Here is a 26,391-nt window from a genome sequence, read left to right on the forward strand (position 1 = left end):
ACTACTATTGTTACATTGCATGTATTTGGGGTAAACAAGAGAAACACACATACATGGGTGGCGCGAAAGAAAAATTATTTCTTGTTGCTTTCCTAGGGCCTAGATCAAAGATCACTGAGGTCATGGAAAAAGTTTCCCATTGACTTTAAGAAGAGCTGAATCAAACTGCTGGAAATTTACAAACAGATTCTACAGTTAGGCATCGCTTATGAACTACTCCTTTAAGTTGATTGTTAATGCTTGCTACGTGAATAACCCTCTCTTTCTTGACTAACTTCTGAAGGTCACTCAACCCCTCACTTCTACTATAATTCTTTTTTCTGTTCAGCTAGTCAGTGTTCTGGAAACTCCGATCTCATGACCCTAGTCCTGTATCTTAATCATTAATGTCAATATTGGAGAGGAAATATGATCTATTCATTGGTACATAGTACTGTACAAAATCCAGTCCCTGTGTACTCAACTCTCTGGGATGGAAATTGAAAGATTTATAATACACAAAGACTGTATAAATTAGCAAAGATCTTAGGTCTGTGTAATTTGTGAAGAGACCTAGTATCTGTCTACTTATGCATTAATCCTTGAGAATGAAAGTTCACTTGAGTGCCATCCCTGCAGCTCCATGATTCTCGAACCTAGAACTCATTCTAGATGACATTTGTTATTCTGAGATGTGCCATACTGCCCGAAGAAGAATATACTCAAAACAGGAATGTCAAACTCCCTTTGTGGGAAAGCCAATTTACACTGGGTTCACTTTTTAATTGTGGTCACGGTCTTGTATCTTTTGCAGTACTGAAGCATCAGAATTTATCCCTTTGCCAAAGAATTGTGATTCAGGTTGTAAGCTTTCATATAAGGAAAAAAATAACTCTAGCTTTATGGTTGTAAAGATAACCTTGAAAATATGTACAGTGTAGTCATAATGCAGTTTATAGAAAGCCTGTAACAATGGCCCCAAGAGATGTGAACTGCCCCATTCTTTTCAATTTGCCGTTAACTCTGAAATCTAAAGGTAACAAAAGTCTGCATTAACAATTTCACTGGTTGATAGTTTTATGAGAACAAGCTTATCTGAAGGTTTTTGTCTTCCCAACTGTTCCTTACCCAGTTTAAAGACTGACTTTTCCTGACAGCATTTATAATGTCCTTGAATTGTGAAATAAAAAAAATGTAGAATATAGAAAATTGGAAATGTGGGGAAGTGTAAAAATTCAACGAGACATCAAAATAAAAAATATAGGGAAATCTGTAGTGATTGTATATTTAATCTTCATTTTATTTAAAACTTAAAAGTTTAAACTGCTGCAGAATTTCTGTCTGATGCAGAGAAATGCGCAGAATGTAGGGAACTTATCACAAGATTAGGTCTCACGAGTAACAGACTTCAGTGGGCCTTGATTATCATCCATAGTTTGTATTTTTCATTCCTCCTCCTCATTAGAAGTCTGCATCCTGTTTGTATCATCCTTTGGTGGCTCTGTGGATGTACACCTTCGACTGAGCTGGCTGCTGATGGGCAGAAAAGTTTAAGAATAAAGACTCGGAGACTTGATCTATTTGGGTGAAAAATTTATTAGTCTTCCAGCCTTCAGTTGAGAGGGGCCAATCACCAAGACCTCCTTGGCTGCTACGACTACAACATGTGACAGACCATGGCCAAATTAAAGGTCTCGCTGCCCAAAGGGTCCAGGAAAGAGTTCTGGGTGATCCTTGAAGAGGGCATGGGGGTGGCCAGAGCAGCCTTCCCAGCAGCTTCGGGCATGGCAGACTCTGCAGCTTGCACCATGGCCTTGGCCATTTCGATACTGAGGACATCCTGGCTGCTCTTCTCGGGTCTGTCGACTGAGGGTAAGCAGTCGATGCATAAACTCGCCTTCGAGGGCCAGGCCCTGTTTGCAGAACAGATGGACAGTAAGCTGCATGGACTGAAAGACTCAAGCACTACCCTGAAAATTTTAGGGCTGTATGTCCCCAGTCCAGCCCGTAAGCGGTTCAAACTGTAGCTATCTCAGGATCAAGGGAGCCAACCCCAGCAGGAGCTGCCCCATAAGAAGAGTAGAGGCTACAAGTGCTGTCCGAGCCACCCGTCTCCACCCCCTGCCCATTTGGGCCCAACCTGCAATAAGCAGGAGGGCAAGCAAGTGATTTGAGGGTGCGCTCGAGGGCAACCTACCAGACTATACCCCGGATCCGTCTTTCCTGCTGTTTTCTGACTGCCTTTCTTTTTTCCTCCGCACATGGACCACTGTAACTTTGGACTGCTGCGTCCTCAATACTGTAGTGCAGGGTTACACCCTCCAGTTTCTTTCTACCCCGCAACCCCTTTCCCAGTCCCTCTTCAGGGACCCCTCTCACGAGAGTCGTCTTATGCAGGAAGTAGAAGGGTTGCTGCAGCTGGGTGCAGTTGAAAAGGTTCCTCGTGAGTACAGGAACAAGGAGTTCTATGCCCGGTACTTTTTAATCCCAAAAGCTAAGGGCGGTCTACGGCCCAGCCTGGACCTGCAAGATCTCAACTAATACCTAAAGAAGCTGAAGTTCCCTGGCCTCCATCATCCCCGCCCTGGATCCGGGGACTGGTATGTTGCCCTCGACTTGAAGGACGCATATTTCCACATAGCAATCTTTTAAGGTCACAGACGCTTCCTACGTTTCATGGTGGGACCCAACCACTATCAGTTCGCGGTCTTCCCATTCGGTCTTGCGACAGCACTGAGGGTGTTCACCACGTGCATGTCAGTAGTAGCTGCTTAACTCAGACATTGAGGTATCTAGATCTGCCTGTACCTTGACGACTGGCTCGTCAAAGGCCGCTCCAGGTCCCAAGTTCAGAGGAATGTTGCGGTGCTGCAGGCCATGTGCCCATCCCTGGGCTAGCTGGTAAACGGCAAAAAGTCGACGGTTCGTTCTGGTGTAGAGGATTGAGTTTGGCGGTGCTCGACTCCATCTGCACCAGAACATTTCTACTGCAGGAGAGGTTCCAAGCATTGGTGGACTTGGGTTGCATTCCCCTGACCACGACCGGGTTTGCCTGCACCTGCTGGGCCACATGGCAGCATGTACATATGTTGTCGGCCATGCCAGGCTCCAGATGTGGCTCTTACAGCAGTGGCTAGCGACAGTCTATTCCCAGTCCAGAGATCACCTGGAAAAGATCATTACCATCCCACCGACGACACTTACCTCGCTGCAATGGTGGACCCGACCCCAGGGTGGTCCTGGAATGGAGTTCCATTCGATGACCTTCGTCACTCCATCGATTGATATGGGACACCTCAGACCTAGGCTGGGGAGCGCATCTCAGCAATCTCCAGACCCAGGGCATGTGATTCCCAGAGGAGATGACATTGCACATAAACGTCAAGGAAATCAGAGCGGTACGTTTGGCCTGCAGAGTCTTTCTACCGCACCTGGCAGGCAAGGTGGTGAGAGTGGGGATGGACAATACGGCCTGGATGTTCTACATCAACAGGCAAGAGGGGAGCACACTCGTTGGCCCTTTGGCAAGAGGCACTCCGACTGTGGCATTTCTGCATCAACCACGCAATCCAGCTGGAGGCCTGTCACCTCCCCGGCGTAAGGAATACACTATCAGATTGCCTCAGCAGATTATTTTCCTCTTACCACAGGTGGTCGCTCCATCCGGAGGTAGCATGGACCCTCTTCCAGAGGTGGGGAACTCCCCAAGTGGACCTGTTCACATCTAGACAGAACAGGAAATGTCATTGCTTTGGTTCCCTACAAGGTCTGGGCAAAGACTCCCTCTCCGACTCCTTCCTCTTGTCATGGTCAAGGGGTCTGATGTATGCGTTCCTGCCAATTCCGCTCATCAACAGAGTCCTGTCAAGGGAGACAAGGCCCAAGTCATACTGGTTGCCTCAGCCCCTTCCTGACCGACTGGATCTGCTTTCGCAGGATCACAGGCCATCTCCTACACCCCAGCCTCACCCCCCTCCACCTCATGGCATGGATGCTGCATGGTTGAACTTGGAGGAACCAGCCTGGTCTAACAAGGTCCAGCACGTTCTCTTGGAAAGCAGGAAGCCTTCCAGGAGAGCCTTCCAGTACCTAGCCAAATGGATGAGGTTCTCCCACTGGACATCTGAGTATAGCGTCTCTCCAATGCACTCCTCTTTACAATTTATCTAAGATTACCTGCTCCATCTTAAGAACCAGGGGCTGGCCTCCTTCCATCAGAATGGACCTTGGTGGCTATCTCCACTTTTCATCTGCCAATCCAAGCTCAGATGGTGTTTTCACACAACATGTTGGTCTGATTCCTGAGAGGGCTTGAGAGACTCTTACCACTGGCCCGGGCTCCTGTCGTGCAGTGGGACCTTAACTTGGTTCTTTCTAGGCTCATGGGCCCACCCTTTGAGCCGATGGGCTCCTGCTCCCTCTCCCACCTGTCATGGAAGGTCGCATTCCTTGTGGCGTTAATATCCATGAGACCAGTGTCAGAGCTTAAAGCCCTGACATTGGAGCCTCCATATACGGTGTTCTACAAGGACAACAAAAATAGTACAAAAGTGAGATTTCATTTCAAGGTGAATTCCTAACCTTGATACTAACTGAAATTTAAAACCACAGTGAAATATGAATTGTGAAACTTTGGTCAGTTCCAATGATTATTACAGTGGTAATTTGTTGTTTACAGTGTCTAATACTGCCTGCATCTAATGCATACTATTCCATTTTTAATAATTACTGCCTCAGGAAAACTATTCAAATTATTCACATTAATGTTGTTTTCTGTTTTGTAATTCTTTTGATGAATTTTGGATGTACTATTGAAATTGCTGGATATTGAAAAGAAATTGGTGTGGCTCAGTTATTAAAATGTTTTTTAAAAATGAATGGTCAAAATAAATTGCTGGTAAATTAAGGCAATAGGGGCCATAAATGGGGCAGTGTTCTCAGAAAAGTACAAGGCAGTACAGTAATAAGGATTAACAGTATGATATTAATAAAGGGAAATTTTTAAGCTGAATATCCAGAAAAGCCTGCTGACAGATATACTAGGTTGCAGAATAGACTCCAGGGGAAGTGGTAAAAGAAATAGTCACAGATTGAAATGCCTTCAAGCTGTATGGAAACTGTTTCAAAACACTGTAATAGAGACTCAAACTAAACTTATACCCCAAATAAAAATAAAAAAAACTAAAGCAAAACAGAAAGAGGACCCTCCCCCTCAAACCACCGTGGCTAAACAGCAGAGTAAAAGGCAGTTAAAAGCAAAAAGGCATCCTTTAAAAATTGGAAGTCATATCCTAGTGAAGAGAATAGAAAGGAGCATAAACTCTGGCAAATCAAGTGTAAAAATATAAGTAGTCAGGCCAAAAAAGAATTTGAAGAGAAACTAGCAAAAAATATAAACTAACAGCAATTTTTTTTAAGTTTATCAGCAGCCAAACAATCTGTGGGGCCACTGTACAATCATGGTGCTAAAGGAGCACTCAGAGAAAACAAGGCTGTTGTGGAGAAGCTAAATGTATTGTATCGGTTTTCATTGCAGAGAGTGTGAGGAAGATTCTCCCACTAGACCGATTCATTTTAGGAGACAAATCTGAGGAACTGTTCCAGATTGAGGTGCCAGTAGAGGAGTTTTTGGAACAAATTGATAAATTAAACAGTAAGAAGTCATCAAGAGCAGATGGTATTCACCCTAAAGTTCTGAAGGAACTCAAATATGAAATTGAAGAGCTACTAACTGTGGAATGTAAGCTATCGCTTAAGTCGACCTTGGTACCAGATGACTGGAGGATAGCTAATGTAACTTTTTTTTTTTAAATAAAAAGGTTCCAAAAGTGACCCTGGCAATTACAGGATGGTAAGCATAACTTAAACACCAGGTAAATGGGTTGAAACTACAGTAAAGAACAGAATTATCACACATGTAAGACAAGAGCAATGTGACTTTTTTAAAGGGAAATCATGCCTCACCAGAGTATTAGAATTCTTTGAGTTTGTCAACGAGCATGTGGACAAGGGTGATCCAGTGGATATATTGTACTTGAACTTTCAGAAAGTCTTTGACAAGGTCTTTCACCAAAAGCTCTTAAGGAAACTTAAGCAGTCATGGGATCAGGGGCAAGGTCCTCTCATGGATCAGTAACTGGTTACAAGATTGAAAACAAAGAGTAGGAATAAATGGTAATTTTCACCATGGAGAAAGGTAAATAGCAGGGTCTCTCAAGGGCCCGCACTGGGACCTTTACTATGCAACATATTAATAAATAATCTGGAAAAAAGGATAAATAGTGAGGTGGCAAAAATCACAGAGGTTACAAAATCAATGTGCAGTGGCAGTCAAAAAAGCTAACAGTATGCTAGGAACCATTAGGAAAGGGATGTATTATATTTTCTGTTGTCTTATCTCAGTATATAAATCCATGGTCCCTCATACTGAATACTGCATAAGTTCTGGTTGCCCTAGCTCAGTTAGAATTGGCAAAGATACAGAGAAGAGCAACAAATTATGAAGGGCATGGACCATATGAGGAGAGTGTGATATACTGCAGCAGAATCCAGACTAGGGTGGGGCTGTCACCCCTGCCTTGCAACCTTGGATGCCTTACAATGCCTTGCTGTATAGCTCCCACCTGGGCTGCTCACAAACTTCCTTCCAGCATGCAAGCCACACCCTGAGTGTTTGTGTGAAACTTCAGCCTGCCAGTTATACTGCCGGGTGACCCCCGCCCCAACTCTGCCCCCTACCTGCCCCTATTATACTCCTTCCCCAAATCCCTGCCCCAGCCCCACCTCCTCCTCCCCTGAGTGTGCCACATTCCCGCTCCTCCCCTTCCCTCCCAGAGCTTGCTAGAGCTGTTTGGTGGCAGCAAGCGCTGGGAGGTAGGCGGAGGAGCAGGGACGCAGCATGCTCAGGGGCAGAGGTGGAGGAGGAGGTGAGGGGGGACGGGAAGCTTGGCTGCTGGTGGGTGTAGAGCACCCACTAATTTTTCCCTCTGGGTGCTCCAGCCCCGGGAGCACCCACGGAGTCGGCACCTATGATCTCCAGGACAGCACTGCAAGCTTCTGTACGTTCTGCAGATACAGCAGCACTATCTACTGCCTCTGCGATCGTAATGAGAAGGGCATCTTGGCTGCATCTCTCTGGCTTCCCCAAGGAGGACAAGGAACAGTGGAGGATCTGCCTTGGGAAGAGCCCAAACTTTTCGGGGCCAAATTGGATGAGTCTCTGTACACCCTCAAGGACTTGAGGGTGACTCTGAAGTCCCTGTGTATCTCCTAGGACAAAAAGACGACAAGGCAGATATTACAACCCTCAAAGATTCCGGTCCACACCATATACGCAGACACACAGGTAATATGAGCTATGAGGCCAGAAACGGTGGCCCCCAAGGAGATGACAGCCTTCAAATCAATCTACCATGTCTCATCAACTAGCCACCAGCAAGTGTTTTCAAACTTTCATATCGTGGACTTTGCCTTAATATAGAGAGTTTATCTTGTTGATGCTTCCTCTCCCATTTACAATGCATGGGTAAGTAATTTTAGAAAAGAATTTAAGGTGAAATCCTGGTTACTTTGAAGTCAATGGCAGAACTTCTGTTGATGTCCTTGGAGCCAGGATTTTACCTTTATTATTTTAGTTGATTTGTTAATGAATTTTAGCAGCTGGAAACAAGAACCATGTGACCAGCTTGTTGTTTGTGGAGCACTAGCAAGTACTATGAAGATCACTATTGGAGCCTGATGATTTTTACATCCTACAATGCATGTAGTGGGAGCAGTTTGAAGAATGCCTGATTTTAGAGGTCTGATGACTGATTTGTATGCCATTTGGAACTTGCTGAATTCCTTAATTGTTCATTTTTCAGGCCTTCGTGCTTGTTTTTATTAAGAGGTAAAATATTTGTTCAGAAGTGGAAACATTTTATTTTTGATGTTAGCAGAACTCCAGTGAAGAACGTCTTCTGTCTTAACTCTTTCTTACTAAGATCTTTGTTGTGTTCAAATTCACACATCATCTTCCTGTTAGCTAGCTGGAGTTCCGTTTGCAAGTTGTATTTTAAAACTACAGTAAGGCAATGTTAAGGTTGCACAGTTAAGCATTCAGAGTCAAGAAATGTCAAAATTAAAGTGGAACACACAACCCCAACTTTATCCCCTTGTGCAAATACATTTTAGTATAGTCTTTACATGAGCCCCTACTGTTGCTCACACAAAACAATGCATCATTATAGTGGACTGCCAGGTATACCTATCGTTAAGGTTTATACTACCTCTTCCGCATCCTCTGATAGGTGTGTGTAACACCTTGTACAATTTTTCCTGCTTGTATCCTTCCTTCAGTGCCTTAAGCTGGGATTTTCAAAGGAGCCTATACGTCCAATATTTGAATGTCTCGTGTGCAACTACATCTTTCTAGAGCTAGTGCATGTTCCCAAAACATAGGACAGATGTAGGAGAGGCAGCATTTGGTGGCCCTGAAGATCAGTGGCTTTTGCATAAGGTGACACCTGCACTTCCTAATCTTCAGGCTATTCAGCATCGGGGGAGAACTAAAGACTAATATGAATACAGCAGCCTCAGCAGCTTCCTAGGGTGGAAGGGGCATAGCCTGTAGATAAGCTTTTGCTGTAGGACAGCAAAAAGCACACTTCCTTGCTTATTTCTCCAATCAGGCATGTCTCTGGCAACATGCAGCCAGAGCCTTCACACTCCTCCATATGGAAATCACCGAGTCACTGAAATATGACCTTAAGAAGAACTCTGGGTCAGCTTGAAATCTTGTGTCTCACCCACACAAATTGGTCCAATAAAAGATATTCGCTCACCTACCAAATCACTGAAAGACATCCCCTTGCAAGATTAAGCAGCCTCAGTCATCTGAAGTATGCTTGGATACTTTATTTGGCACCAGTCAGAGCTAATTACTTTAGTTGCTCATCTGGTATACAATGATTAAGCAATAGGTCTCAAATTCTACACCTGTATTTCCTTTGTTTAATCAGCTACGGAGATCTATATTATCCACTGCAGAATTGTGTATATCTTTGTCTCCTCTTTCTGTAGCTCTATCATCTGTGAAGGATGTGTAGTATTTTTTTTTTTAAGAGAGCTGCCAAAGGCAACAACTACTTGGAATTCTGGGATAGATATTGGTCAAGACTTGACTCTCAAAATCTGTTGGTCAAAAATATACTGTAACAATATGAAGATTTCTCTATCAATTTACAGTTTTTAAAAAGAAAACTATCAAGACAAGTAATAATAAACTTAATCTTACCTGCTTTAAGCGTCCCTTAACTTGTTTTTTTCCTCACCCCATCTCTCACTTTGTTGCTGTCATCCATTGTCGTGTCTGAAATTGGAGTATAACGCTGCAGGGCAGAGACCACTATATTTGTTCTGCAAGCATGGGTGGCGGGTGAACTCCCCCCTTGGGGAGGCTAACCCCCTGGCCCTGCCCCTTCTGCCCAAGGCCCCGCCCCCACCTGCTGGAGCCCCAAACCCCCCTCTTGCCATGACCAGAGCCCCGAGTGCCCCATGGCCGGAGGAGTCCCAGCCCAAGCTGGCCCGAGCCCTGAGCTCCAGGTTGCTGGCTTCATGGGAGAGGGGGACTGAGGGCAGGGCCACAGCATGGGTTAGGGGAGGCTTAGCCTACCCTGGCCTTCAGTACCTGCCGCCCATGACTGCAAGTAGCACCAAGGTGTTGGAGTCAAGCATTGTTTGGGGCTGATTCTGGAAAGTGCACATTTGTACAAACTTTTTTTAAAATTAGAAGTCTATCATTTGGTATTGGAACATTGAAATTTAGGTCCTTGGACCAGATTCTCAGCTTTTGTAAACTGAGGCAGCTTTATTTAGTTCAAGTATTGATTTCAGTGGAGCTGCACCAGTTTACAACAGCTGAGCTTTTGGCTCATAGTTTTATTCTCTTTATTCTAAGAGTCTGTTAAAATACTGAACATGTTTCAGAATTGTTTGCTAATGCTGGAGATTATTGCTTTGCCTGGGGCATACATCAGGCAGCAGAGATCAGTACTTTTTCTCTCACTAAGAGACTGATGTGTACCCATTTTTTTCCCCATCAAACTGTATTCTTTATGTGTGTTGAATTTTTATTAGTTGCCTAATGCATTTTTGCAGCAGGCGGCAAAAATGAAAATAATGAAGCAAAAAAATGGATTTCAATCAAGAACTGTTAGATACTCCATTAAATGCCTCCAAATGAAGGCATTGATTTTTTTTTTAATCTAGCTATGTAATGTTAGTAGGAAACATTTGATAAGCATAATGTTGGTTTTTTTCTTCTTCTTTTCATTTCAGTTTATTTATGCATTGGCCTTGTTGGAATATTGTCTTTAGTCCCTAAAACATTAGTTCCTTTTAATACCATCGCTCCATCATTTATACATTCCCAAGATCACTTCTACATAGCTCAGAATAACACCATGGCTTCCAAAAGCAGTCATGGATCTGGGTCCTGCAAACCCTTATTCATGCAGCTGGTCTCACTGACTTGAATTTGGATGTCAAACATGTTTTGTGTGTTATAGTGAGGCATATAAAAGTAGTAGAGATTTACAGGAGAATATAAATTGAAGATGAAAACCAGGCTGCTGCAGCTTTGCATTGAGTAATATTAAAAATGGAAGTACTGTAACTTTAATTGATCTTGGAGGTAGAAATAAATAGAAAAACCCATACACCAAAGCTGTATTAACTTGGTGTACTAGGAAAGCTGTATTAACATTAAGTAAGGTTTTTGGAAAATGTGATAAAGCCATAGTTTATGGTGAGGCATAACCAATATCCTTCAATTCCTGGGCCCAGCCAGGCATTAATGAACTCAAGTGGCACCAAATTGTGCCTGTGTATTAAAAAATATCAGTGAAATGTTTGTTCTTTACAAAGATTAATTATGAATTCAAATCTTGTTACATTACTGGTATTTCTGCCTCGCATCCAGGCTTTCTGTCAGGGTTTTCCTCCTTCTCATCTGCATGTGAGGAAGGGTCAAGGCCTGTCAGTCAAGATAGTGACTTGACTCCCACTTCTCTTGGGAGATCCGAGTAATCTCCGCCTCAGGCAGACCCTCAAACAAATTTAGAGTTCAAAACTTAATTTTTAATTTATTTTTGTAAATTCTCTTTGAGGCCTTGTATATGGCAGTTTGACTGGCAGAGATTTTATTTTCTTACGAAGTTTTTTTTTTACTCCTGAGAATAGGGAATTATTATCAAAGTTGTAACACAACCTTACATAGTGTACCATGAATTCTGCCTTATAATATGTGATGCATTTCCCTAGATTGATTCTACTCTCTGAAATTATGCATTGCTAATCAGCACTGGTGAAATTGTAGGGGAAGTGCTGTTAAAAAGCAAATTCAGCTCCAATTAACCTTTTGGCCTTTATAACCTATTGTGCAGTCAAGCTTTTTTTAAAATGAGCATAGTGGAAGTTTTTTTCTTAGGTTAGTAATGGAAAGTCAAAATAAATTTCAAGATTCATTTTACTAATACAAGAAAAGATATTTTTGGTGATTTCAAAGGCATTCAGCAGTTTTTAAAAAAAATATTTTTATTGCATATTTTAGAAGGATTACAAAACATAACTAACAGTATAATATACAAATACTCTTGAAGATGTACAAGCTTCAGGTCACGAAACCATCTGTATCATTTTTTCTTAATTATTATCATTCCTGTTTTAAAATTAAGCAGCAAGTCTGACTGAATTCTGAACTCTGGAGTATGCAGAATAATGTCACTCAGGGCATTTTCAAATTGTGCAAACCTCTGGATGTGATGATGGTGTTAGGATATGGATAACTTTGTATTTTAACAACCAATTATTTTTATTTAAATATTGCATAACATAGCAATAGTGCACATGCTGTAAACTTCAGCCATGCCTCTTGTAGTACAGGACCCTGCTTTCCAAAATGGAGGATGAGCTTTGATCTGTACATCTACATTCTTATAGAATGACAGCTGCATCACACATCCTTTCCTTTTAATAAACAATTGTTTTAAGCTTCTGTGTTTGAAGATTCTGAATGCATATGGCACACATCTTTCCTTTGCAGTAGTATTGCACCCATTTCTGAAATCAGCATTTTGTTGTAGACTGAAAGGTGGTGAGAAATGGGTGCTGCAAGGTGAATTCTAGTTCTGGCTACTTTGGAAAATTCTTTAATGGTCACTATTGCCCCTCCAAAAGCACCTTCTTTGTCAAGTTTGAGTCTGTTCCTAACCGTCTTGTGGATGGTAGCTAGTATCTCTATGTCCAGTTCCTTCAGGATCAGAAGGATAGCATTCAGGACATTGTTCCACCTCTTTCTACTGTTATCTGTAGGGCCTACCAAATTCACAGTCCATTTTGGTCAATTTGACGGTCATCAGATTTTAAAAGGGGGTAAATTTCACGATTTCAGCTATTTAAATCTGAAACTTCCTGGTGTTGTAATTGTAGGGGTACTGACCCAAAAAGGAGTTGTGGGAGAGGTCGCAATGTTATTGGGAGGGGGGGTTGCGGTACGGCTACTCTTACTTCTGCGCTGCTGCTGGTGGCGGCACTGCCTTCAGAGCTGAGCAGCTGGAGAGTGACGGCTTCTGGCCAGGAGCCCAGCTCTGAAGGCAGAGCCACTGCCAGCAACAGTGCAAAAGTAGGGGTAGCATGGTATGGTATGCCGCCCAGCACTCAAGTCAGCACAGAAGTAAGGGTGGCAATACCGTGACCCCTTAAAATAACCTTGTGACCCGCCTGCAACTTCCTTTTTGGTCAGGACCCCTAATTTGAGAAATGTTGGTCCCCCCCCCCCCCCTTCCCCAACGAAACCTGTATAGTATAGGGTAAAAGCACACAAAATACCAAATTTCATGGGTGGGGAGACGAGATTCCATGGTCTGTGACATGTTTTTCATGGCCGTGAATTTGGTAGGGCCCTAGTTATCTGCCTACCTTAAGTGAGAAGGAAAATCTGTGTCTCAGGATGGATTTTCCTTATGTTTTCTTCTTATGGTATCCTCAATAACTTTGTGTACCATTTCTTCACTCATTACATAAAGTCTGAGACAGCAGATGGATACAGACAGGATAGTACAAAGCCATATTGCTGATAAGCATTGGTCATACACACCAGCAGTCTAACTGTTGTCAAGTTTTGTGTAGCGTCATGGCAACAAAGAGTTTTGAGGAGGGACTTAAAGGTGGATATGCACAGCACTGACCCATGTTACCCATTACTTATTTGGGAGGCATTCTCCATAAACATCCACAAAGCTACCTCCTTACCCGCCTCCAAATTAGTTTTGTTATACAAAAGGATATCTTGGTTTTTGTTCTGAGCTCAGCACTGGACTTAAAATAATGGTGTGTGTGTGTGGGAAAGAAACACAAACAAAATTAACATTTAGATGTACTCTATATAAGGGTAGAACAATTTAAAGATGGGGCTGAACAAATGTAAAATTAATGCATTGTTTTATTCCTATTTGTAAAAGTAATTGGTATCTTCTGGTTCATTTTAAAGGTCTGTTTTTATTTTCTGACACATTCTGTTTACAATAATTTAATGCAGTGATAAATATCAAAACTCATCCCATGTAAGATTTGATATGATAAACTCTGATTTATACTAGTAGTTTTAGTTACCTTATGTATGACAATGTCAGTTAATTCTTTAATGGAGATCAGCAGCTCTAGAATATTTTGTTATTGGCTCATTTCACATTATAGGACATCGGTTTGAAAGCTATTAGGAAAGGGTGACATGTTTGCATACACAAAACAAGAATATATCCTACTGCTAAATATCATAGTATTTTTATACTAAGTATCACTCTTTTGACGACTTTTGTGTGTCATAGATCTTTTTCTCTTTTACCTTTTTGATTCTATTAGATAACTTAGTCAATATGTCTGATGATGCAGGCATTTTTCCCTAAGGTATAATTACTAATATTTTGTCCAGCCGTGATGTAAAAGTCCTAAATATTGGAAATTCTGCTTTTTCTCTTTGGCTAGGTATACCACAGCCCAATATATAGCTCAGTCTAAGGATGTTTTTCCTCATATATTTAATTTTTTTTATCATATTTATGCTAGTTTTACCCTCATATACCACACTAAATAACTCAATTTCCCACCTTTGTTTTTCCATCCATCAAATATTTGCAGACTTACATTGCTGCTGCTTCTAATCTCTTATCAAATCTGTGCATATTTAGCTCTCTGAAATTTTACTTCATGATCATATTGGTTGCTTGTGAAATCCCTCACTTTGTCATTCTTTTTGTTAATGTGAGGATCAGAATTGAACCTTCTGCTCTAGGTCTCTGCACAGACCTCAAAATTTCAGTCCAAAAGGTTAATGTTGTTCTTCGAGTGCTTGGTCATGTCGATTCCATTGTAGGTGTGTGTGCACTCACGTGCACAGTCATCAGAGATTTTTGCCTTTGCAGTATCTATAGGGTCGGCTGTAATGCCATGCTCATGCTTTAGTATACCAGGCACCACTGACCCTACGGCCTCTCAGTTCCTTCTTACTGCCCATGACGGTTAGTCAGAGCGCCTTGTCTTCCATTGCAAGAGTGTTAGCAGTTCTTACAGTCCATTGTTCTGTCTCCTTTATTTTCGGTTGATAGATACTTGGACCATTAAGTTAAGTGTTAGACTAGTAGTTAGAGTCCCATTAGTGACCCCCACGAGAGCTGTTTAAAATATTTGGGGGAGTTCCACAGAAAGGACAAGTGCAGGATCTACAAAAACGTTCACCCTCGAACTCAAAAGGAGCGGGATATCTGCTTGAGGGCCCTCCATGAAGGCTGTGCTTCGTCCTACCTCGGAACCCTCTTGATTGGACTCCACGCCTGGCACTGTTCCCCTTCCCAGCCAGGGACTCACCTCTGACTCCTGAGAGTGGCGGGGGGGTCCCGGCCCTTAGCAGGGTCATCTGTGCTCAAAGCGGGCCCAGCAGCCAAGTAGGTTGTCCGGCACCGCAGAGGCCAAGCCATGTGATGGACCTGGCTAAGGCCCCTGCATCTACGGGCAAGCCAGTTATGGGACCACCCTCTAAAGCAGTGGAGTGTCCCCGATCCCCGGACCACATCACCGCAGCCTCGGTCCCCGGTTAGAAGAGACAGGTCCCTGATGCCAAGGTTTCCACCTACAAGGCACAGGACACCTGAGAGGCGCCCTCCAGATGGCCTGGGATGCTACGGACTCGTCGGTCAGGGTAGTCGCCTCTGTGTTGGTCACGAGGCACAGCTCCTGGTTACAATCCTCCCGACTGTCCCAGGAGATGCAGACTAGCCTTCAGGACCTCCCGTTTGAAGGAGCAGGGCTCTTTTCGGAGCTGACTGATGCACGGCTTCACGGCCTTAATACTACCATGCCACCCATCGTTCGTTGGACCTACGCACCCCTCAGCAGGCTAGAAAGTTGTTCTATGCCCCACCTCCATTGAGGTCCTGGGGCGTCTCCTGGTCTAGTTCCTACAGGAAGAAGGACAGAGACAAAGGATTTAAATGGCATTACCCTTCATCTTCTCATTCCTCTGCCCAGCCTGGTTCTTCTAGAGGCCAAGAAAGCCAGAAGCTGGCATTTTGAGGATGTGCCCCTGTCACTTCCCAGGATCCACCCCCCTGCTCTTTCCTCAATAGCCTGCGCCCCTTTTGGTCGGCCTGGTCATGGCTGACCTCAGACCATTGGGTGCTTGACATAAAATCTTCGGTCTGTACCCTGCAGTTCGTGGCCACCCCTCCCTACCACCCCCTTTCCCCATCCCTCTTCAGGGACTCTTCTCACGAGCAACTCCTTGTTCAAGAGGTCGAGAACCTCCTACGGCTGGGGGCGGTAAGGGAGGTCCCTCCAGACTTGAAGGGGAAAGGTTTCTACTCCCACTATTTCCTAATCCCAAAAGCAAAAGGGGGCCTCAGACCCATTCTGGACCTGTGCCACCTCAACAAGTCTCTCAAGAAGTTAGTTTTGCATGGTCTCTCTGGCCTCCATTATTCCCATCCTGGAGGTGGTACACCACCCTCAACTTGAGGGACGCATATTTCCATTTTCCCAGGGCACAGGTGCTTCCTCCTTTTTGTGCTGGGCCAGTGCCTTTTCCAATTCACAGCGCTGCCATTTGGTCTCTCATCAGCCGCAAGAGTTCACAAAGTGCATAGTGCCAGTGGCCGCTTACCTGAGGTGCCGAGGTATTCAAATATTTGGTCGAGGGACCATCAACTCGAAGCAGAAGAAACAGTTACTTACTGTAACTGTCGTTCTTGGAGATATGATGCAAACCCACAACCCACCCTCCATTCCCTCTGCATTGGAGCCTAGCCTTCCTGGTGTGAAGGATCTGAGTGGGATTGGGGCCTTCTATCACTCTCCTGTAGCCATCTGGCCCAACCCTGTCACAGTATGTCTTTTGGAAATAGATATGTCCTCCTTTTCTGTAGTTTAGAACTTTGATTTTCAGCGTTCCCTATTTAAGCATTCCCTATCTCAATCTGGAGGGATGGTTAGTGGTCTAAACATCAGTTTTGAAATGCCTATACTCCCTAGAACCATCAAGTTGAATCCTGAGAGAATAAATTCAGTCCTTCATATTTCTAAAACAGATAAACTATGTACCATACACAGAAGGTCTTTCAGAAACAGTCTAAAAAACCAGGATCTTGTCGACCATGCATGGACACTGAAGACCCTATAGCAACTTAGGTACAAGTAAAGATGTGATCTGGTGTTCCTGGCCAGCGTTCCCAGCCAGCGTTCCCCTACCTCCACACTGTGTGCTATTTGGCCTGGCTGTAGCCCTCTCTCCCAGACATGACTGCATTTCAGTATGCTATATATCAGTGAAGTTTATAAAGAGCTTTGGGATCCTTCAGAATGAAAGATGATATATAAATCCAATTATTACTACAATTTTATTCCTAAATTGGAGTATTCAAAATGTTCATTACATTTTTAAAGCCAATTCCTTTAGTATTGATTTGGTGCAGTGCACTCATACAGCAAACACGGTGCAACAGCTACACTGATTAAGCAGGTCCCTTTTCCCTTGGTAAAGTAACAGGGGTGGTTCCAGAACAATCAGGAATTTGCTGGAACCAATTAAGGCAGGCAGGCTAATTAGGACACCTGGAGCCAATTAAGAAGCTGCTAGAATCTATTAAGACAAGCAGGGTAATCAGGGCACCAGCCTAGCTGGTTTAAAAAGGACTTCACTTCAGTCTGTGAGGGGCACTCAAGGAGTGGGAACTGAGAGGGCATGCTGTTGGAGGACTATGGAGTACAAACGCTATCTGGCATCAGGAGGAAGGTCCTGTGGTGAGGATAGAGAAGGTGTTGGAAGGAGGCCAGGGGGAAGTAGCCCAGGGAGTTGCAGCTGTCACACAGCTGTTACAGGAAGCATGGTAGACAGCTGTGATCCATAGGGCCCTGGACTGGAACCCAGAGTAGAGGGTGGGCCTGGGTTCCTCCTGTCCCCCCACATTGGATACCAGAGGAGTTGACCTGGACTGTGGGTTCCACCAGAGGGGAAGGTCCCTGGCCTGTCCCCCGACACACTAGGTGGATCAGCAGAGACTACTGGGATTGTTCTCCTTCCTTTTCCCCATGCTGGTCAGTGATTAGGTTAGCTGAGTGAACGGCAGGTTTGAGCCACTAGCAAAAGTGGCCAAACTGTGAGCTGCCGTGAATCTCTGAGGCAAGCAAATCCACCAATAAGCACAGGGCCCACCAAGGCAGATGAGGAACTCTGTCACAATACCTTGAGCCAAATTGTGTACTGGCCTGTGCCAGTGGTGAATTTGGCCCTTTAGGGTTAAAAAAACAACTTTGAATTTGGAAGATCAAACAAACCTGATGACTGAATGGGGTGAAGTCTACTGTATTATTATGATTATTATTTATTAATAAAAATATATACAATTATATTGTTTACATTGTGCTTTAAACTGTAACAGTGGAGCTGTATATGAGTTTGCTAGAGAGAGGCAAAAAGAAAAGGAGTACTTGTAGCACCTTAGAGACTAACCAATTTATTTGAGCATGAGCTTTCGTGAGCTACAGCTCACTTCATCAGATGTATACCGTGGAAACTGCAGCAGACTTTATATATACACAGAGAATATGAAACAATACCTCCTCCCACCCCACTGTCCTGCTGGTAATAGCTTATCTAAAGTGATCATCAGGTGGGCCATTTCCAGCACAAATCCAGGTTTTCTCACCCTCCACCCCCCCCACACAAATTCACTCTCCTGCTGGTGCTGGCCCATCCAAAGTGACAACTCTTTACATAATCAAGTCGGGCTATTTCCTGCATAAATCCAGGTTTTCTCACATCCCCCCCACCCCCATACACACACAAACTCACTCTCCTGCTGGTAATAGCTCATCTAAACTGACCACTCTCCAAGTTTAAATCCAAGTTAAACCAGAACATCTGGGGGGGGGGGTAGGAAAAAACAAGAGGAAACAGGCTACCTTGCATAATGACTTAGCCACTCCCAGTCTCTATTTAAGCCTAAATTAATAGTATCCAATTTGCAAATGAATTCCAATTCAGCAGTTTCTCGCTGGAGTCTGGATTTGAAGTTTTTTTGTTTTAAGATAGCGACCTTCATGTCTGTGATTGCGTGACCAGAGAGATTGAAGTGTTCTCCGACTGGTTTATGAATGTTATAATTCTTGACATCTGATTTGTGTCCATTTATTCTTTTACGTAGAGACTGTCCAGTTTGACCAATGTACATGGCAGAGGGGCATTGCTGGCACATGATGGCATATATCACATTGGTAGATGTGCAGGTGAACGAGCCTCTGATAGTGTGGCTGATGTTATTAGGCCCTGTGATGGTGTCCCCTGAATAGATATGTGGGCACAATTGGCAACGGGCTTTGTTGCAAGGATAAGTTCCTGGGTTAGTGGTTCTGTTGTGTGGTATGTGGTTGTTGGTGAGTATTTGCTTCAGGTTGCGGGGCTGTCTGTAGGCAAGGACTGGCCTGTCTCCCAAGACTTGTGAGAGTGTTGGGTCACTGCCCTAAAGAGAGGCAGTAGGTTGTATTCAGTTATAGTCTAAGAATTCATACTCTTTCCTTTTGTTTTGAGACAGCAGCTTTTTTGACTTATTTCACTGGCACGGGAGCTTGCTAATTACTATATGCAGCTTATTGTAATAATGGCCAAACACATATATCTGTGGTTATAATGTTGTAAAGTGTTATAAAATATGCAAACAATTTTATATTAGACAACTTATGAGTAATGTGAGAGTCTCTGTATTTTGAAAGATGTATGAAACCCTGCACCAGCCCCTTACAGGCCATAATAAATTGAAATTCTTTTTTGCCTCTGTTTTCACTAACAAGGTCAGCTCCCAGACTGCTGTGCTGGGCATCACAAAATGGGGAAGAGATGGCCAGCCCTTTGTGGAGATAGAGGTGGTTAGGGACTATTTAGAAAAGCTGGACGTGCACAAGTCCATGGTGCTGGATGAGTTGCATCCGAGAGTGCTGAAGGAATTGGCGGCTGTGATTGCAGAGCCATTGGCCATTATCTTTGAAAACTCGTGGCGAATGGGGGAAGTCCCGGATGACTGGAAAAAGGCTAATGTAGTGCCAATCTTTAAAAAAGGGAAGGAGGATGATCCAGGGAACTACAGGCCAGTCAGCCTCACCTCAGTCCCTGGAAAAATCATGGAGCAGGTCCTCAAAGAATCAATCCTGAAGCACTTACATGAGAGGAAAGTGATCCGAAACAGCCAGCATGGATTCACCAAGGGAAGGTCATGCCTGACTAATCTAATTGCCTTTTATGATGAGATTACTGGTTCTGTGGATGAAGGGAAAGCAGTGGATGTATTGTTTCTTGACTTTAGCAAAACTTTTGACACGGTCTCCCACAGTATTCTTGTCAGCAAGTTAAGGAAGTATGGGCTGGATGAATGCACTATAAGGTGGGTAGAAAGCTGGCTAGATTGTCGGGCTCAACGGGTAGTGATCAATGGCTCCATGTCTAGTTGGCAGCCGGTATCAAGTGGAGTGCCCCAAGGGTCGGTCCTGGGGCCGGTTTTGTTCAATATCTTCATAAATGATCTGGAGGATGGTGTGGATTGCACTCTCAGCAAATTTGCGGATGATACTAAACTGGGAGGAGTGGTAGATACGCTGGAGGGGAGGGATAGGATACAAAAGGACCTAGACAAATTGGAGGATTGGGCCAAAAGAAATCTGATGAGGTTCAATAAGGATAAGTGCAGGGTCCTGCACTTAGGATGGAAGAATCCAATGCACCGCTACAGACTAGGGACCGAATGGCTAGGCAGCAGTTCTGCAGAAAAGGACCTAGGGGTGACAGTGGACGAGAAGCTGGATATGAGTCAGCAGTGTGCCCTTGTTGCCAAGAAGGCCAATGGCATTTTGGGATGTATAAGTAGGGGCATAGCGAGCAGATTGAGGGACGTGATCGTTCCCCTCTATTCGACATTGGTGAGGCCTCATCTGGAGTACTGTGTCCAGTTTTGGGCCCCACACTACAAGAAGGATGTGGATAAATTGGAGAGAGTCCAGCGAAGGGCAACAAAAATGATTAGGGGTCTAGAACACATGACTTATGAGGAGAGGCTGAGGGAGCTGGGATTGTTTAGCCTGCAGAAGAGAAGAATGAGGGGGGATTTGATAGCTGCTTTCAAATACCTGAAAGGGGGTTCCAAAGAGGATGGCTCTAGACTGTTCTCAATGGTAGCAGATGACAGAACGAGGAGTAATGGTCTCAAGTTGCAGTGGGGGAGGTTTAGATTGGATATTAGGAAAAACTTTTTCACTAAGAGGGTGGTGAAACACTGGAATGCGTTACCTAGGGAGGTGGTAGAATCTCCTTCCTTAGAGGTTTTTAAGGTCAGGCTTGACAAAGCCCTGGCTGGGATGATTTAACTGGGAATTGGTCCTGCTTCGAGCAGGGGGTTGGACTAGATGACCTTCTGGGGTCCCTTCCAACCCTGATATTCTATGATTCTATGAAAGATCTAATTTCATTCATCACTTCAAACCTAATAGAAATATGCATTTGCCAGCAAAACTTTTGTATTGCTCAAAAATAAATATGGTTTCTTTGGTGTGATATAGTATTTTTCATGTGCACACTCTGCAAAGATGAACTAATCCTCAATGTTTCTATGAGGCAGGGAGGTGGTAGTATTCCAATTCTGTAGATGGGAATAAGTGACTTGGCCATTGCTACAGAGCAAGTCTGTGTCAGAGCCAAGATTAGAGCTCTGGAGTTCCTGGATCCCAGTCTTATGCCTAGATCAGTACACCACGCCCTTCTCTTTATGTATGTTTGGACAAAAAATATATCCAGGTGTAATGACCTTTAATTTCTGCCCATTTAAGCTGGCTGTACAGTGCAATTTGGTGGATCCTTTTTACAGAGAATAAAAGACTTAAGCTTTTGCTGCTATTAAATCCTTATTCTAGATGTGTGTTAAATTTGTCATGGCTAAAGATTTTGTCCCTGGTTCCCTCTTTGAATATCAAGTAGCATGTCTTGAAGGTGTTTATATTAAAGCCTGATACTCTTTCCCCCCCTCTCCATATTCCCCATATCCATATTACTTTAACTATTTAAAGTTGTTTTCACAAGGTAGAAAATAGATGGAGGATAATATTTAATTTAGAAATTCACATTATTACTGGACAGTGTGCTCTGATCTAAAAATAGAAGAATACAACTTTAAGCAGCTTTGAAAGACAAAAAAGCCACAAATTGGTATGCAAAAAAGAAGGTAATAATAAAATTAGGTTCAGTTATGACCACTATTTCCTTATCTCTGATCCTAACAAGTGGCTTCTTATATTGAAGTTTATTAGCCCCATTACTTACAAAACATATTGAGAAAAGGGGAGTTCACTGATTTTTATTTAATATCCTAGGGGATGAGGGAGCTCATCAGCTGTGTGCCTTTCTCCAACCCTTTAGTGATAGACTTTTGTGTTGGTATATGTGCATGGGCAGTGTGATGTAGTGGACTTGAATGTAGGACCAGCGGCTATGAAGTCCTGAGTTCCAATCCACTGATTCACTTTGAAGCCTTAGGCAAGTCATTCAATGTCTCTACTTCAGTTTCCCATCTGTCAAATGGGAATAATATCTCAGAGAGTGGTCATGAGGATTTTTTAGTATTTGTACAGAGCTTCCATGTTCTAATGTGCTATCAAGGTGCTAGGTATATTATTGTTCAAGCCCATCATTAAAGGACTAAGTTTTAATTTGTTCATCAGTTTATCTAAACTAGCGGTCCCCAAACTTTTGAGGGTTGCATCCTCCCTCCCCCAGGCTGCGGCCTGGAGCGGGGCCGTGGCTCCGGGGAGCGGGAGGGAGGAGAGGAAAGCGGACGAGGCTAAGGGGGCCGAGGCTGGGGCCACGGCTGGGGGCAGGAGCAGGGCCGCAGCCGGGCTGCAGTGGAGACCGGCGGCCGAGGCTGGGGCCACGGCTGGGGGCAGGAGCGGGGCCGCAGCCAGGCCGCAGTGGAGACCGGCAGCCGGGCCCACGGCTAGGTGCGTCTCCCGGCCTCAGCCCCGGGCTGGGAACAGAGCAGTGGCAAAGGCTGGGGGCTGGTATGGGGCCAGGAGCAGAGCTGTGCTGAGGCTGGGGACAGGGCCAGGAGTCAGGGACATGACTGGGGTTGGGACCAGAGTGGGGCTGGGTGCAGGGAGGGGCTGGGTGGCACTCCCTCCCTGACCCCTATGGGGGTTGGCCCATGCCTGCTGCACTCCCCGCCGGACATTCCTCCCCACCTCTTCTAAGGGCGTGCCTCACAGTTGAGGGACCTCTGATCTAAACTAATCTATTGTAAAGAGAAGAGAGAGAGACACACACACACACCTCACAAGAGAAAGGAGCCTTCTTGCGTCTACTCAGCAGACCCAGCTGACTGTCTTCCTTTGTGTGGATAAGCACTGCAGTTCTGTATAAAGTTTACATATTGCAGTTCCCTTGTAAGTCAGTTGCTGTATTTCTATAGGTGGAGCCAAAATTAGAGTTAGTCGGTGTGCTAGACTGAGGTAGGACAGTGTAGAACACATGCAGTACATAGTAAACTAGTGTCCAAAACAAACCACAACTAAAAAGTTAAGCTGCCAAACCAGACTAGCTTGGTTTAATAGCTGTGTGTCTTATATGAGATGCATAGAAATATGGAGACTTTAGAACACTGTCCTGTTTGCTGCTGATTTTGATATGCCTTGGCATTGAGAAAAGGCATCTCTTGTGTGTTTGGAACTAGTTGCTTGCGTAATCCATAAGGTCATGCGGAATGCAGCTACTGTATATTCATACAACACAAATGAAGCCAGATCTCCGGGTGCAGGCAGATGGTGCCAGCAGCTGAACAAGACACTTGAGAGTTGTCACTTGGGGAAAATGAAGGTGGTGATTGAAGACCTGAAAACACTTCTTTTTGAGTGAAGTTGTATTTATTTATTACAAATTTTATTCAAGGTAGTTTAATTTTAGGTGATATTGAGTATAATTGAGGGCTACTTTAATATGGTTTAATTGATATACAGTAAAAGTTGTTTTATCCAGCACTTCACCACTAGAAAGCTCCATAAAATGTCATTCCTTATCTTCATGGGTATTCCAGTTTATAGTCCAGTTGGTGCGGGGCTGGCAGGGGGTTGGGCTGTGGGAAGGGGTGCAGAGCGTGGGCTCTGGGAGGGAGTTTGGGTGCAGGACAGGGTGCGGGGCAGCGGGTTGGGGCACAGGGCAGGGTGCTGTATCTGGGGGGCACTCACCTCTGGTAGCTCCCCACAAGTGGCAACCTGTCCCAGCTGCTCCTAGGCAGAGGTGCAGCAAGCAGCTCCCCATGCTGTCCCCGCCCCGAGCACCAGCTCCACAGCTCCCAATTGCAGCCAATGGGAGCTGCGGGGGCGGTGCCTGTGGTTGGAGGCAGTGCACTGAGCTGCCTGCTGGGCCTCCGTCTCGGAGCAGCTGGGATAGGTCGCTGCTTTCAGGGAGTCACCTGAGGTGAGCACCCCCGAGATCTAGCACCCCGCATCCTCTCCCGTGCCCCAACCTGCTGCCCTGAGCCCCCTCCCACACCCAAACTTCCTCCCTCTTAGTTGATTGGAATTTTTCACCTACTGGCACCCCCCATTCCCCCAGTATGCTGGATAAAACAGCTTTTACTGTATAAAGAAAAACTTGTATGATAGAATAATGGTGCACATAAAGTAACAAGTCAGCCGTGTGATAGTCAAGCTGCCTTTCAATAGGTTAGAAGTTGTTACCTTGCTGTTTCTTTTCAGAAAGGCATTCAGATACCTTTAAAATGTTATCAAGTTAATTGATCAAATTGTTCTACTGTAGGTATATTATTCAAAAGATTAACTGTCTGGATTTTCACGTTAGTTTCCAGTATGTGTGCTGGAAGCCATGTGACCTAAACATGGGAATTCTGTAGAGGGTGTTTCCCTGGGCAAGCTCTAATAATAAAGTAATTCTTTTTCATCAATATTCAGCTCAAATGTAGACCCCGGATTTTAAATGCCAGCATTTTTTAAAGGAAGTGAATGTGACCATACATCACTTAATCATATTGTGCTGGACTCTGTGTTCCTTCAGTTCTGTGCTGACTGCAGGAGCAATGAAGAGGTGGAAGGAGGCTTTAAACTACCTTTGCAATTTCTTTCTGGCTCTGGCAGGGGTCCCTTTAGCCCAGTGGTTCTCAAACTTTTTGTACCGGTGGCCATTTCCACACAGCAAGCCTCTGAGTGAGACCCCCTTATAAATTAAGAAAGCAGGAATTTAATTTAATGTAACAGGCACTTGTGGCTGACAGCCACTGCACCTGGCCGGGCTCATGACTCTCCCCCCAGTTTGAGAACCCCTGTTTTAGCCCTTGTGTAACTTGGAGGAGCTGGCATGTAATGGCCCCCTACCTAGACCACTAGGTTGGCAAAAGAATAGATTTGTTTTCTGATATATTGAGCTTAAACATTAGTACCTTTTCAACTTTGTCCCTTTTCTCCTTACAGTATAAGTGGTGTCTAAAATAGTGAATCATATAAAGACCCCCTTTTTTGAGTCTGTTGCTCTGCAAGCACTAAGGGTTTTGGCATGACAGCTCAGCTCTTACCCTATGTGTTCAAAGGGTAGTGTCGCTTGTGAGTCCAGAGCTCTTCTCAGGTACAATTGCACATAAGTGACCTTATTATTTTTGCTCTTGTGTTTTTTGAGGGTTTCATATACCTAGAAAGCCTGAAAGAGGCCTTGGTGGTAAATTTTCAGTTTGAGTTCATATGATTTCAAGCTGCCTTTTCGAATTAGGGTGAGAAATGAAAGAATTCTCTTTATAGGTTAGATACCTACTAAAAGCACTACATGCACTTTTCCCACCAATCTGAGTGAGTTTACTAGGTAATTGAAATATTGAAGCTTCTCCCTCTAGCTCAAAGATGGTTTGAGTCAATCTTTGTCACGAAACGGAGTAAAATACAAAAAAATAAAAACCTGTCTTCATGTCCTTTAGCTGAAAGTGGTAGACTCAAACAATTTTTACTAAATAGGACTGGCATTGATTGAAAACCATATGGAATGGACTAAGGATTGCTGGGCCCATATTTTGGAACTAGCTAATCTTTATAAGACAGAGCTATTCATTAGAAACATTTATTTGGGTGAAAAGATTTCATTAACTTATTTGAAACTGTACAGTATACATCTAGAAATCCTGTAGGACAATGACTTTAAATTCTATTTCACTGGCTTTTTTCATGGCAGAAAATAACTTTTTTTTAATGTATTCTAATAAGCATTTGACACTATTTTTGAAGCTAGGTTAACCCATGTTGATTCAGATGGCTTACTTTCTATTTATGCCATCTGTATTTTGCTTTTTAAAATTGTTGGGACTCTCTTACTGTACAAACCCTTGCAATGCTCTTCTGTGCTGTTGTGATCGCTTGCTGGAAATCTAGCAGTAATTTGCGTTAACAGTTGGTTTTCTGCATTCACCTCGGTAACTACATACTTGTAAGAACCTATGAAAAAATGAATATGTGCCAGTTAAGCAGCACTAACATCTTTTTCTTGGTTTTTAGTTCAGAGGAGCTTCCTTTTCATGATGCAGCAATAGAAAGGGTAAGTCCTATGCTCACGTCTCTTAAAACTGTAAGTAAGCGTCAACACTTGACAGTGTGTCCTTTATAATATGTATAAGTTTTTTATAACTGGGGGCTATAGTGTCATACTATGGACTTTCATATTGAAAGAAACACATTTCTCACATCTGCTAGAGGATGGCAATCTCCTCTTAAAAATCACACTTTTGGTTGAACTGCATTTCTGTTCATATATGACTTAATGCCATTAAGTCCTTCTGGAACTGTTAACACCTCTCTTGGGTT

The 26,391-nt window shown here is 43.9% G+C and overlaps 1 protein-coding gene across 7 annotated transcripts in view; it reads left to right on the forward strand.

Moving 5' to 3' along the window:
- USP6NL (USP6 N-terminal like) overlaps positions 1-26,391 on the forward strand; it is a 218,382-nt gene that overhangs the window by 109,271 nt on the left and 82,720 nt on the right. For all 7 annotated transcript variants that reach the window (XM_048836606.2, XM_048836611.2, XM_048836608.2 and 4 more), the window contains one exon: positions 26,086-26,125. In XM_048836606.2, coding sequence (XP_048692563.1) covers positions 26,086-26,125 — 40 coding nt within the window. The remainder of the gene's footprint in view (positions 1-26,085; positions 26,126-26,391) is intronic.

Source organism: Caretta caretta, chromosome 1 (genome assembly GCF_965140235.1).
Source record: "Caretta caretta isolate rCarCar2 chromosome 1, rCarCar1.hap1, whole genome shotgun sequence".
In the NCBI taxonomy this organism is placed as follows: Eukaryota; Metazoa; Chordata; order Testudines; family Cheloniidae; genus Caretta; species Caretta caretta.